A 15,296-nucleotide genomic window follows, 5' to 3' on the forward strand; every position below is an offset into this window, starting at 1 on the left:
GATCGCAAGTTATAATGCCGCACCGGGCTCGAACGTCGAGCCGTGCCACCCGATGCCGCTGCCTGCGGGCGCGGGAGAGCATTCTCCTCGGGCCACTCGTTCCCTCTGTCATAGTAGGGTTTGAGATCGCAGACATGCACCGGTCGGCTGATCGGTCTTAGCTTCAAGTCCGCCAGCCTGTACACGAGCGAAGAGACAGTCTCTCGCACCCGGTACGGTCCTGTCCATTTCGGCGCCAGAGAAGCTGAGAATTTCTTACTGGCGTCGCTCAGGACGTGATTCTGTCTCAACACCAGGTCGCCCACTTTGTACTGAACTTCCCGATGAGAGCGGTCGTACTGCGCTTTCTGCTCGGCACGTGCAGTGCTCAGGTTCCATCGCGCTTTTCGTAAAGCCTCCGTTACCTTCGCACGCAGCCCAGTCACATAATCGGCGCGTGCCGACGAAACAACCAGTTCCGTGCTGCTTCGTTCCTGTAGAGTAAGTTCTACCGGATTCAACAGCTCCCTCCCAAGGTTGAGGGTGGCGGGTGTATACCCAGTCGATCTATTCACTTTCGACCTGATAGCAAATCCAATTTCAGGAAGACAAGCGTCCCACTCATTGTGCGTACCCGCAAATGCAACTAGCATGTGCTTGATGTTGCGGTTCACACGCTCAGTGGGATTCGCCTGGGCATGGTACGTGGTTGTTCTCCTGTGCTTAATGCCGAGAGCTGCACAAGAGTCCACGAAGAGTTTGGCAGTGAAGTAGGACGCATTGTCCGTTATCAGCTGCTCAGGATAGCCGAATCATGTAAACACCTCGATCAGCTTTCCCATGATTACGCGTGCCGTCAGCTTCCGTAGGGGGAACAGTTCCACCCACTTGCTGAAATGGTCTGTGACCACGAGAAGGAATCGGTTCCCGCTCGGTGTCCTGGGGTAAGGCCCCATGACGTCACATGCCGCAATTTGCCACGGTGTTCGGCTATTGATCGGCTGCATGAGCCCGGGTGGGCGTCCACCACGCGGCTTCACGCGTTGGCACACTTTGCACGAGCGGGCGTAGCGCATCACCTCCCGCTTCATTCCAGGCCAGGTAGCAAAGCGGCACAACTTTAGATAAGTCTTAGGGCCACTTGCATGCCCGGCGATGCACGTATCGTGAAAGTAGCGTAAAAGTGCTCCTCTCAGCGTGCGTGGAATCACCGCTTTGAAGGACTCGTGTGTATCCTTCTCCGCGGGAATGTATCTCAGCAGGACGCCGTCAGAGTCTAGCAGGTAGGAATCCAACGCGCTCACAGCATTACCAGCTGTTTCGGAGCGCCGCGCACCCACAGCAATACCAGCTGCGTCCATGTGCGCCGCGGCCGCGCCGCCGGGCTCCCGGAGCCCCTCAAACACTTTCTTACAAAATGGATCCTCCCGCTGTGCCTCTAACAGCTCCTTTCTGCCGAACACGCTCCCCACTGAACTGACGCAGTCCAAGTGGTTCACGCTTTCGTCCTGAGAAGGGGGTTCATCCGCCCTTCCTTCGGGACCAGCGCCGTCGAGCATTGTAGCAGTTACTCTGCTCTTAGGCTGAGTCACTGAGGAGTCACGATGGGTATTAATATTACCCCTCCTGACAACCTCAATCGTCGCAGCGGTTAGTCCGCTCTCAAGCTCAGTTTCGGGCGAGGTGAGTTGAGTAGTAATATCCCTCTTCTCACAGTCAACGGGCGCGCGCGAAAGTGCGTCCGCCACAACGTTGTTCTTTCCTCTCCTGCAGTGAACGGTAAAATCGTATCGCTGCAGGAGAAGTGCCCATCGCGCGAGCCGGCCGCTCGGCTCTCCTAAGCGCCTAAGCCAAGTTAGTGCCATATGATCGGTCTCAATTATGAATGGGACTCCATCAATATAGTAGTCGAACTTTTTGAGAGCGAAAATGATCGCCAGACATTCCTTTTCTGTCACGGAGTAATTTTTCTCTGCGGGAGTCAAAGAGCGGCTGGCAAAAGCTACCGGGCGCAAACTACCTTCGAGCTGTTGGAGCAAAACCGCTCCTAGGCCAAGGTCGCTGGCGTCCGTATGAATGACAAATTCTTTGTTCAAATCAGGTAGCCTTAACTCGGTGGTTTCCACGAGCGCGTTTACGAGGTTGCGCAGTGCCTCCTCTTGCTCGGGACCCCACCTCCACTGCTCACCTTTCCTCAACAGCATTGTCAAGGGGGCTTGCAGTGCAGCGCAGTTTGGGAGGAACTGTCGATAGAAATTCGCCAGCCCCAAAAAGCGTCTCAGTCCGCCTATGTCTTCCGGTGACGGGTAGTTCAATAATGCCTGAACCTTGTCATCACACGGTAGAAGGCGTCCATTATCCAGTTTAAACCCCAGTAGCGTTACTCGGGTTGCTGCGATCTGGGTCTTGGTCGGGTTTAGCGTTATCCCCGCAGACCTCAGACGCTCCAACACGTCCCTGAGATGGTGTAAGTGCCCATCAAAGGTGCGCGAGTATACCACAACATCGTCCAGGTAAGCAAGAGCGTGGTGCCACCTTGCGTCACCCAAGACACGGTCCATCAGGCGCTGGTAAGTCGCAGGCGCACCGACAAGTCCGAATGGCATACGGGTAAACTGGAAAAGTCCCCTGTGACACGTGAAGGCAGTCTTCTCTCGGTCACAGGGATCTACCTCCACCTGAAAGTATCCTCTGCTTGCATCGAGCGTAGTGAAGTACTTCGCTCCGCCAACGTTGGATACGATCGAGGGAATGCTAGGAAGCGGATATGCGTCCTTGCGTGTCACCTCGTTCAGGCGGCGATAGTCAACACAAAGGCGGGGCGTCCCATCCTTTTTAGGAACCAACACCATAGGAAAGCCCCATGGGCTGTCCGACCTTTCAACAACGCCTGTATCGAGCAGTTCGTCCAGAGCGCTGTCTAGTGCTTTCCTCTTAGCCAAACTCACCGGCCGAGGATTACACTTCCACGGAGAGGCGTCGCCTGTCTCAATTTTGTGCCTGTATAGCGTAGTGCAACCAGGCCGCTCTGTGAATACGGCATCATATTCAGTCAGAAGCGCTGAGAGGCGAGCCTTTTCTTCCCCCGACAAACTGCTTGAGTCGTCCAGCAGCGGGTGGTATCGTTCGCCCCTCACTGCGGCACAGTCTGCCACCGCAGCGGGGGTTATGGGCTTTGCGGGAGGGGAGCAGTTCCCCTCCGCGCCTCTTTTCTCAGCGCGGTTGGCCGGACGGCATTTCGACCCGGCCGCAACCGTTCTGAGGGACCTTTTCGGGCAATCGTTTGGTCGGTCTGCGCGCGAAGCATCATCGAACGAAGTTGTCTCTGACGCTTTTTGAAATGGAACGAAAGGTTTCAGGGTGCCACATGCTCGCTCCCTATATCCTCCGTTGCAGACGTCAATAACAATGCCCGTCTTGGCGAGGAAGTCTCTACCAAGAATTATAGGAACCGACAGGCCGGGAAGGTGAGCTAGGCGCTGTCGCCTCACCCGTTTCTCCCACCGCACCACAAGCCTAGCAGCACAGCTCACGTGTGCCGTGCCGCTGGCCAGTCGGAAGGTCACATTACTCTCTCTCAGTCGGATAGCGTTCCGACGGAGATGTTCACACACCTCGTCGCCAAATAGTGAAGCGCTTGCTCCTGTGTCTAACAGCGCAAAAAACCTGCGCCGGGCGACTGTAACCTCTATGAGCGGGACTGGCGTGTCGCTGGGTAATCCAAAACGACAAGCCAGCGGGGCAAGGAGTTCATGTGTCTCACTTCGCACCGCTGTAACCGCCGCCGGCCATGCAGCATTGCTCACCGGCGGCCCCGCTCGTTTCCCGAAAGCGCGTGCTCTCGGTTCGCAGGCTGTCTGCAATCCCGGGCGAAGTGCCCCGGCTGGTTGCACCGATAACAGAGGAGAGCCGGCCTCTGACGGGCTTGGCGTCCAGTGCCTCGCGCCGTTTGACCATTGTTCCTCTCTATCGACTGCTCCCTTGCAGGCACGCTCTGCTCTCGCATCATCGAGCCGGCATATCGACCACGATTCTGCATACCTCGGCCATCGGCAGCGCATGCTGCACGCATGGCATAAGTGTACGGGTCGAGAGGCCGGTCAGATAAGCCCCAACCGTTTCTCATTTGTCCGTCACTGAAAGCAGCCACACCATCTCCACCAGAACGAGTGCGAAAAGTGTCCCCGTTCCACGCGCATCGCGGCTCAAGTGCCCTCGACGCTGGGGGTGGAGGTCGGTATGAGCGCAAGGCGAGTATGTCCGCCTGTATGCGCTTTGCCTCCGAGGCCAGCTCATCCAAATCCCTGAACTTGCTGCCTCTTAGGTACGCTGCGAAGGTGGGATGAGCTTGTCGTGTGACTCTCTCCACCTTATCGCAGTTCGGAGCGGTAGGGTCAGCGGTACGATAAAGTTCGTCCATCGCCCTGACGTACTCGAGCAAGGATTCGTCCGGATGCTGAGTGCGTAGCTCCAACTCGCGCCGCAGACGACGCTCGTAATCTGCGGGCAGGAATTCCTCGCGTAATCCCGCTCGGAACTCAGCCAGCGTGCTAGACCGGTAGCCAGTAAGCCGGAACCAGCGGGCAGCGTGATCAGTCAACGACACTGGTACGACGCGTTCCAGCATCTCGTCATCGGACAGCCCCGTTGCGCGCTGGTAAGTCAGCACGCGATCGAGGTATTCGTTGACGCTAACTGAATCATGATACCCGCTGTAGGTGGGTAAGTCCACCCTCACTCTCGGTCTAGCAGCGGCGGCAGATGTCAGCAGAGTGTCCTGCACGGCACCTGTCAACCTCTCAATCAAGCGCATCGCATCCTGCAACAGCGCCTGTTGAGGCTCGCTCTGGCCAGTAATGCCTGGCACAGGAGCAGAACGCGTCGAGCAAGTATGTCGCAGTGGCTCCATGCTCTCCGCAAACACTGGTGAAGGGTTCGGCGTAATGTGCCTCACGCCTTCAAGAGTACATCCTGCCGGAGAGAGCGCCTCATGTGTCGCGCTACCCTCTTCGAAGCTTATCAAATTCCCAGGGCTAGTGTTCGCCGCAGGGCATGACTGAGCGGTAGCAGTTACCGCCGCTTCGAATTGTTGCCTGTTGGTAGCAACCTGCGACAGCGTATACAACGGCTGTAAATCAGCCCCGTATGCTGCCATGGTTCGTTCGTGCAGTGGCAGTCACTCACACAAACAGACTCAACCTGTCACACCTCTGGCCCCACGTTGGGCGCCAAATATAGGGGTATTACTCAGGCTCGCGCGTGCGCACCTGACCCTTCTCTGGATCGCACAGCGCCGGCGGAGCGGCAGTCGCTCCCTAGCACTTTCGCAGCAGCCCTAGCAGTCAGAGCTGTGACCCCTAACCCGCGGTTCGCAGTGAGTTGCGACCACGGCAGGTTCAGGCCAGGGGGGACAGGGTGAGTCTCGACCTAAGGTTTTTATTCACCTTAGAGTACAGATATTCCAACAGACAACAACAGCCACAACACACACAAATACAACACAACACAAAACCTCAGCGGCGGAGCATTCCGCACGTCTGGGGCGAAACAAACCGCACAATGTGGGAGCCACAAAAGAGGCTGATAAGAGTTCAGCTCACCCAAAGTGGAACCGCGCTCGGGCCCTGGGGCAGTGAGTCGCACACAAAGGCCGGGCGCAACAGGGGGGACGGCGTGCGGCGGTCTCAGCGGCTGATTTGAGATGCGACCTCTTGCAAGCTCTTCTGCCGTGAGACAAAGATGCGTCGGGGGAATAGCGCTGCTCCCCGAGCGGCGGAGAGGGAAGTCTCCCCGGTTCCAAGAAAGGGAAAGGAGGGAACGGGGTGCCTTGGCTGCAGCGTCGCGGCCAGGCGCGAAGAGCAGCGGGAGTGGCGAAGGTGCCCTCTCCCCGCTACCCTCCGCGAGCGAGCACGTGATTATCGCGTGATAACCGCGTGGCCGCTCCGGAGATATCGGGATGCGCGTGCGATCCCCACAAGGTGTGGCAGGAAATTAGATTGAATGAAACTAGGAAAACTGCAGGTAAAGGATTGGTTTGGTTGAGGTAAAACGGGAGGACATGTCTGCTACAGATCATGTTTAAATGCACCAATAAAACAATGTTTTCGGGCCAAACAGATGGGACTGGACACGTCCACACTGCAGGTAACAATGTTTTTGGAGGCTGACTTTGATTGAAAGAGAGAGTGAGGAAAAGGACAAATGGAAGGCAAGGAGGTTAACAGGATTGAAAGCACCATGCAGACTCACCTTAGGCCATCTTTGGTCTCTTGAGGTACACTAGACGGGATGTTGAGCCGATCAGGCAACTCCCGGTTGGCAGCCGAGAAAGGGCATCCATAAGCACTGCAAGAAGTGCATATTATAGCAAACCTAGCTATAATGCTGTTCTATAAACAATGGGTTAATGAAGACCTACAAGCTGTTCCTACTGTTGCAGAAATCACTTATGTTAGGTATTTCTGTCCTGTTATGCTGTGTCAGCTGTCTGGGTCATGAAGTGGCTGCATAAAATTAAGTCACAATGTAAAATTCCATCATGTTAAAGGCACACTAAAGAGAAACACTAATCAATCTAGACTAATAAAATATTCTTTCATAACTCGATTTTAATTAATTTCACGATAAAAGGTTGATTATTGTTAAAGAAAATGGAAGTCAAACTTGCATACTTGAATTTCACACCGATTTGTTGATGTGGCAACATGAATTGCAAAGTATTTTCCAGTGTTTGGTAGTTGTGGTAGAGTAAAAGTTGTCAAAATTTGTTAGGGTCAGTCTTTGGCTCCCTTAGAATACAGTGCTGTCTATCTTTACCGGTGAAAAATTTATCTAAGCATCAGGAGAAGCTGTCAATATGCATGACATCATGGCAAGCTGGTGCGGCAACTTGCAGATGGCACTGACACTAGTATTCGGTTCTTCCGTCTTTTCTGGCTTACCTTGCCTCCTGTAGTGGCAACAGCAGCCTTTTTTTGGTAGTGCAGAAAGGTAATTTACGAATACAGATCAACTTATCCTCCTCTTTGGTGTCCCTTTTAACTGATATTCCAGTCTTTGATGACTTCACTTTCTGCGTTAAGGTACAGTCAAGCCTGCTTGTGACGAACCTGAGCATCACGCGGTCTGTGATGTCTGTGATGCTCATCTGCTCATCAAAAAAAGTCTGTGATGCTCATCTGTTTCTGTAGTGCAGATCCAATGAGCATGGTCTCCAATTTACTTAAAGCAGAAGCGTGCTCTTTGCCGAGGCCCTTGACATAGACAAGTTGCCCGAATCCCTCTACTTAGCCCGTTGCTACAGGTGCGCTTGTGGGTGCTGGCTCCGTAGTTTCATCGCCATCCAATTCCTCTGCGCCACTCTCGGCCCGCACTTCACAAACAATACCTTCATCCATGCACGATTCCGCAACATCAGCGTTTTCAACAGCAGAAATAAAATCATCCCAGCCAACGCCATGGCCCCGCATGTCAAAGTCGATGATACGCTGCCACAAATCGCCGCCAGACTGATCCTCTTCAGATGCATCAGGCTCGGCATTGGGTACTATTTCAACGGAGCCAGCCTTGCAGAAACAGTAGCAATCAGCAGAAATCAGATTATAGGGTTTGACATGCCAAAACCACAATCTGACCACGGGACACGCCGTAGTGGGGACCTCCAGAATAGTTTGGACCACGTGCACCTAAATATAAGTAGATGGGTGACCTCCATCCAGGCCACCTTCACCATCTAAATGGCTGAATCCAGTGAAACTCGAAGCAGTAGGTTGGCGGCGAGGCGGTAAACAGCGATGAGCAAGCACTCCACAATGCATCGACTATATGATGTCCTAAAGGCACATATTATGCCTGAATCAAGTGACAGCACCTTAGAAATGGTACTGGGTGGCAGGAAAAGTAGAGTCACTGCTGTCAGAGAAGCTAGCCTGTGGTGTGCTCAGCAGTTGTTGAGCACGAGTAGCTTGTAGCTGCCTTGCCTCTGCATGTCGTGATCAAACTCGCCGATACACTCTACGAATAAATTATGCGTCATACACGCCTTAGCATTGTGCCTTTAGCACACAGATTCTTAGATTATCCGATTACGAAGGGCATGCGATGGTTGCTGCCATCCATGTTAGTGCACAGAAGTGCTGTAACACACACTTTACTGTGTTTGCGACCAGTGCATGAGCCGCCTTTCATGGCGTGCATTTTGTCTGGCAGCATCTGATAAAAGACCACAGTTTCATCTGCGTTATACACATTTTGCTCACGTAGCTTGCAATAATGGCTCGGTTTGTTATGAGTCACGTGGCAACGTCTTACTCACTTACCGAAGCAACCTTGCCGACAATCACTTTAAAAACAATCCCATGCTGTACTTTGAAACGATGTAGCCAGTCAGTGCCTGGGCAGAAGTCAGGAAAATTTAGCAGGAATGCAAAGTTTATGGCTTTGCCTAGCATCATTAGCCCACTTATTGGAATGTTGCGAGCCCATGCGTCGATGAACCATTTGAGCAGTGCGTCCTCTGCGTCCGCATAGGTGGCCTTCTGCAGGTGCTTTCTGTTCGTCAAGTAAGCATCGGAGCTGGCGATCTTTTCGTTGTCCTTTAGCATCGTCCAGATGGTCGATTTCGACAAGTTGTACTTCTTCACCAAAGCACAGTTTTAAGCACCTTGAGACAGTTCCGTCAAAGCTGCCCACTTCGTTGCCATGTACAGCGCTTTTAGTTTTGTGGCTGCTGCAGGTACGACAGGCTTCCTGTCTCCCATTCTGAATACAACACGCACACGACTAGAACGAATCGCTGACACTACACACATTGACAGGGAGAACAAAGGGCCGCAATTGATGGAGCAGACATGCATGTGCGACAATCAAGCACACTCTTAGAAATATTTACACCCTTTGGGGCTTGTCTTGTCCCACAACGATAATCGTCATCTGTCTTGCCCGAGTTTCCTTTCTTGAAAGCTCGGCGCTCGCTACTTTCCTTTCGAGAAGCTGCGTCACACTGATAACGCGCATGCCGTTCGTGACTGGGAAGTATCGGGCTCGCAGCTTTAAAGAAAGGAAACGCGGGCAAGACAGATGACGATTATCGTTGTGGGACAAGATACGCCCCAAAGGGTGTAAATATTTCTAAGAGTGCAAGGAAGCATGGAGACTAGTGTGGAGAGGCCTGCTTCCCGGTAATGGCCCAGACAACAAAACTTCTGGACTTCAAGCCAGCACCGTAGCACACCCACAGAGACAGGCAAAGGCGAGGGAGTTGAAAGAAAGGCCGAGGAGAGTGGAGTGGAGCGGAGTAACACCTTCTAGACTCTAAGAGGCTAGCAGGCTCTCCGCATTCAGAGTGCTGATGTCACTAACTGGCAGCAGCAGCGGCACGCTTGAAAGAGATGCGTCGGGAAACCACTAAAATGCGGTTGGATAGAACTTCAGACATGTCACCGGTCATCATTTAGAAATTTGCTGCCTTTTTCTGAATAAAGGAAAACAGCTGTCCAAATAAAGCTGCATTAATCATATGACAGTAATATCTGAATAGTATACAAGCATCTAGTGGGAAAACATAGTCAGCTGTCCAAATAAAGCTTCATTAATCATATGACAGTAATATCTGAATAGTATACAAGCATCTAGTGGGAAAACATAGTCAAAGTTCACTGTATTTTACAACGGAGGACAAGTAGTGCGGCAGCACACCGAGTACATCAGCTTGGTTCTTGCCGCTACACATGGTATGTCGGTTCCCTCAGTGTGCCATTTTTGAGAAATTGTGAAGACATCATGCATGCCCTAGCAATCGTAAGGCACTGAATTCGTCATGCCGAACAAGTGCTGCATCCCTGAGTGCCATGATAATTACGGTTCAAAGTGCCAGGTGTGTGTCTTCAGATTTCCTCAAGATGAGGAGCTTCACAGAGAAAGGGTGCGTACAATTCCTATGACGACTTTACTCTTTCACAGTATGCCAGGGTGAGTTATCCAGCAGAATTTTTTTTCATGCTTCCCAGCGTGACTAAAATTCAGCTGAGACACTTAAAACTGCTTATGTGGGGGAATGAAAAGGCGTTATAGTCCCATTTGTGAAATGTTTCTTTCCATGCATTCCTGGTCCGCACACGCTCTTGCCTGTGTTCTAACTGAGCCTTGGTAACAGCAAATCAAAACACCCCAAGTGTCTCAACACACTCGCTTGCCCACGGAAAATTCGTAACTTGAAGGACCGCTTGGCGGCGTTCAACTGGACATTAATCTAAGCATTTTTCTGACGTCTTTTTACTTTTTGCGCCGTCAGCAATATTTGGTACCATCGCTTCATCACAGCAGATTTTCTGCCTCATGGTACATAATGCTTTCGCCTTTAAGGTACGCAAAGTTTCAGCTTCAAATAGTGAATGATACTGGAAGTCTATGTAGCATGTACTTAGCACATTATTGGTCATCTTGCAAAAAGGTTGCGATTAAGCGGGCGTTCGATTTCATTTTTGTGGGTTTGTGAGCTGCACTTCGCACTCGAAGACATCATTCAAGAGACTTCTTACATTGACGACGAAAGAGGATACACAGTGACCGCACCTTTGCCCGGTCCATGCATTCATCCCAGTGTTTTTCCGTCAAAATTTCTGGACTGTCCAGCTTATTTTTCAAAAGAGCGCACAAGAAAAAGCCCCATCTCCAAACGAAAATGCTGGAAGTGGCAGCAATCCTGGCAGCTTTTGCAGAATCTGCGGAATCATCTCGCTGTGAACAAAATAAAGACACAATACAGTGCACCGGAGACTTTGCTTCCCACTTCAGGTGCAGAAAGCCAACTTTTTGGCACTGCACTGAGGGTGATGAGCATCTTCTGTTTTTCCGCAGCATTGAAGACTAAAATACTCCCTTGTTGTTAAACCTAACTTGATGACAATGTTCCATTTCATGTTGTCCCTGCAAACTTCTTAATCTAATCCGCCAACCTAACTTTCTGCCGCCCCCTGCATAGCTTCCCTTCTCTTGGAATCCAGTCCATAACCCTTAATGACATCGGTTATCTTCCCTCCTCATTACATGTCCTGCCCATGCCCATTTCTTTTTCTTGATTTCAACTAAGATGTCATTAACTCACGTTTGTTTCCTTACCCAATCTGCTCTTTTCCTATCCCTTAACATTACACCCATCATTCTTCTTTCCATAGCTCGTTGCGTCGTCCTCAATTTAAGCAGAACCCTTTTCGTAAAGGTCCAGGTTTCTGCCCCGTACGTAAGTACTGGTAAGACACAGATGTTATACACTTTTCTCTTGAGGGATAATGGCAACCTGCTGTTCATGATATGAGAATGCCTGCCAAATGCACCCCAGCCCATTAATATTCTTCTGATTATGAATAAGAATGGGATGGGGTGCGTCTGACAGGCCTTCTGTGTAGCGCCCATTGAATCAGCGAGACCCGAAAAATAGCAATTAGTTTTTCATTGTGTTTTAGTTGTGTGTTATGTTGAGTTTGGGATAGAATGTAATTAAAATCTGTTGGAGGTGCTGCTCTGCATCTCCCAACCCCATCTCTTGGAACATCCGCACACACCCAAGATTGGTGACACACGACACAGGTCAGATCAGATCCTTTCCGGCTTGTAAGTTTAGAAACGCAGGTGCTAGAGCAAGTAGCAGTTCCTGAGGCTTATTGTGTGTCTGGACTCGGATAGAAAAAAAAAAGTTACGAGGATCCTACAAATATTTCTAGGAATTTTTTACTTATGGTAACAATTTATAACCCTTTGCCACTGTTGTTTACTTGCTATCAGGGCACAAATGAGCCGGCTCTTTGATTGCTAATACCTTGATCGCTAATTGATCACCTTCATTCAGTACACAGTGACAGCAATTCAGAAAGGGTGTTTCTACCAAATGTGATCATGGCATGATGACTGAAAAACACTCCACCGAGTTCAGGCTATGGAAATCTCAAAACAGCACCTATAATCTCGGAGATTAGAGGGTTGTTAAAACATGTGTCTTGCCTGTGATGGCTGGCAAATCCTTTCACATGTCCGAAGCCATGGCAGCCAGGTGTGGGACACTCTGGGCTGAAGGGCGGAGCTCCCGGAGGAAGTGGAGCTAAGGCGCCTGGTGGCTCGAGTGGGTGACCTGTGCGGGTACACCAGCCTGCTGGGTGCATATCGGGGCTGTCGACATCCAGGAAAAAATCCCGCTCGGGTGGCCAGCCGTCCAGATGTACCAGTAGTCCTCGCGGCCGCAACGCAGCAACACTTGCGACGCGCACAAACTGCTTGTCGCGTGGGTCCACCGCTTCAAACCGGTGTCCCACTTGGAAACCCTGGGGCCCAGCCCGTGGCCGCAAGGCTCGTGCTGGGACACCTTGAGCCCGGTGATCCGAGAGGTAGCGCTCCCATGAAAACGGGCCCTTCCAGCCTACACATGTATAAGAATAGTGATGTGGGTGAGTTGGTTTAAGTCTATGGTGTAAAATTTCTGCAGCGCATACCACTGAAGTGTGAAAAGAAAGGTAAAAAAAAAAGGACGAAGGAAAAAGGATCTTCCTTCCTCCTCTCTTTTACCTTTCTTTCTGCACTTCAGTGCTTCGCAATGCAGAAATTCTACACATGTAAGAACAGTAGGAGTCAAACAAGATTCACTAACTGTACTTATATATTTCTGTAGGCTAGCTAAGCGACGCACATTTTACAAGGTTTCAAAACAAGAGCAACAGTCACAGTGATGTTGAGTTGTAAGAACATTCCCCAAAATTTTGGTGATCCTTATGAGACACCCCCCTGTAACAAAAAAATTTTTAAAAAGCCAAGTTAAAGGCAGGCAAGTTGCAAGCACCCGAAATAAAGAGTCTGGCTGTGTTACAGCAAGAAATCATGTTTATTCAAAAGATCTTCCTCTCTGTTGTTGGTTTTGAAACTACCGTATTAACCTGATTCGAACATGCCCCTGAATCTAATGTGCACCAATTTTTGAATGTTTAAAGTAAGAAAATAAGAGTGCACCTGAGTGTATTATGCACCCAACTTATTAAAAAATTATAGCATGTCCCCCACATTCGCAATCAGAAAAAAAACACGACGAGCAGATAGTGATCTTGGCACAGCAGCAGAAACGCTGGCAGCAGTATACGTCAATGCATTTGGTGCCAAGTTGTGTGAAATCTCGTGTAGGCATATCTCCGAATGTGATAGACCCAGTACACTGCTCCAGCTAATAGACGAACCTTCACAAGAATGTGCTCTGTCGCCAATCTTGCGATGGCGATAGTGCTGTGTCTGACAACACTGTGAAACAGTTTTGGTTTCGTTTTCGATTGTCTTACGCAGGTAATTTTCGGACCCATTTTCCCAGAAAAAAGGGTGTGCATTAGATTTGAGCATAATATGGTACCTTCCACACAGACTTCGAAATGGTGCAGTACTACAGTCGAAACCCACAATAACAAAATCCCGCCACTACGAAATTCATGCGACAACGAAATATTTTTGTATCCCCGGCGAACACCCATAGGATTCAATGCATTTTGTACCTCTCAACAACAAAATGTCGCTGTACTATAATGCTGCATCAATGAAATTTGCTGGAATGTAACACTGTATATTACCTACTCACAAAAGGCTAGCAGGCTCCAAAATGTGCTCAAATGTGATTGCTTTGCACTAAAATTGTGTAAAATAGCGCCACATTACACTTGCGTGGGCGCCGCCATTTTTGTTTACAACAACAACCAAGTGTCAGAAGCGATTGCACCGAACATGTCATGGCCACAATCTTGTTAGTTGATCGCCAGTTTAAAGCGGCAGCATGTTGCTACTGACATGTGACAACGGTTCTTGCACACCTAGTGCAGAGCATAATGTGCACATCCGCGATAAAAATACACCAACAACAAAGAAATCTACGTCCTATTGGCACGGAATTTGTTTATGGTGCTTGAGATGGCAGTCGCAGCGTGGAGTGCCACGTATTGAGCTGTGATTAAGCGATCATCCAGGCATACACATTCCTTGCTTCAAGAACACTGGTTTTGGTGCCACCTGACAGGCATCGCGTGTGGATTCTGTGGTGGATGTAGATTTGTGTGAATGGGCCGTAATCTCAATTGACTGCCTTCAGGCATACGAGAAAAGATCACTTTCGCGCTTGGCACTGGACGCATCTGCACCTACGGGTGACAGCATGTGCTGCAGAAATGCTGCTGCATGCGTGGAGCGCTGTTGCTCTGCATCTGGTGCCAAATTATGCAACATCTCGCAAAAGTGATTGTATCTTTGTGATCGTATCTCCAAAAACAATTGAACGAAGATACTGCTCCACGGCAGTGCTGCCACTGCTGATCGACATATGTGATGCACTTAGTACTGTCGGCAATTCGGTTCATATCCTTGAAAGCTTGCCAAGTAGGCTAATGGAATGTTGACGGTAAATTTTTGTCCTGCTATGCATTACCTATCTGTGCTGTCTCATTTCGCAACAACAAAATTCTCGTGAAAGTGAATTTTTTGGCGTTTTCCACCGATTTTGTTATTGTTAAGTTCAACTGCAATAGCAAAGGCACCTGAATTAATCAAATTCTGCCCCTGCTCTCTCTCTGTCTCCCTTCCTGCCCAGTCAGTCATAAATGACTGTTAAACAACTGTCTGCTATGGCAGCACCACTTTTCTGGACAAACTGTACAGTATGAGCAATGTCAGAGGCAAAAATGAAATTGTTTTTAAGGAACTATTACTTGTGATCTGTGCATTCGAATCTGACATCCTAATACAAAGCAAGGAGTGTTCCCTTTAAACTATAAGGCTCACTGAACATTTTTATGTGAGGCATGTGGGTTTAGCAACTACAGTCTCATAAAAACATTTGGGCTCTTCCCTTTCATATTGCCCAAGAAGGACGTAGACTTCTTTTGCTAGAGCTTGAACAATCTTCAGTTTTGTTGCTCTGCTTCAGGATGCAATGATATGAACCACCCAAACAAGCACCGTAAGCAGGTTGTCATTGCCCTAATTGCATCTTGTTATCTGTCATGAATGTTAAGCAAAGGGATACCTTCTAAGTGGTGTGCCAAATTGTGTGACTTGCCAAATATTGTAAGTACAGTTAAACCTCTATATAACGAAGTCGGCAAAATCAACACTTTACTTCACAGTATTTAAATTCAACTTTTTATGCAAATAACTACAGTCACCAATTGATTTTTCTAAAATGGAAGGGGCTGCTATATTTTCTGAATCAATGGGCAATCAGAAAAAATAAATTTCAGTTAGAAAAATAATTTCATTTTATTGAAGTCGCAATCGGAGACCAAAGACACAGCTTCATGCCGTGT

The 15,296-nt window shown here is 49.6% G+C and overlaps 1 protein-coding gene across 4 annotated transcripts in view; it reads right to left on the reverse strand.

Moving 5' to 3' along the window:
• l(3)mbt (lethal (3) malignant brain tumor) overlaps nt 1-15,296 on the reverse strand; it is a 72,034-nt gene that overhangs the window by 11,316 nt on the left and 45,422 nt on the right. For all 4 annotated transcript variants that reach the window (XM_070539863.1, XM_070539864.1, XM_070539861.1 and 1 more), the window contains exons 11-12: nt 11,977-12,388; nt 6,229-6,324 (exon numbers count right to left, since the gene is read on the reverse strand). In XM_070539863.1, the coding sequence (XP_070395964.1) occupies nt 6,229-6,324; nt 11,977-12,388 (508 nt within the window). The remainder of the gene's footprint in view (nt 1-6,228; nt 6,325-11,976; nt 12,389-15,296) is intronic.

The sequence above is a fragment of the Dermacentor albipictus genome, chromosome 6, assembly GCF_038994185.2.
Source record: "Dermacentor albipictus isolate Rhodes 1998 colony chromosome 6, USDA_Dalb.pri_finalv2, whole genome shotgun sequence".
Lineage (NCBI taxonomy): Eukaryota > Metazoa > Arthropoda > Arachnida > Ixodida > Ixodidae > Dermacentor > Dermacentor albipictus.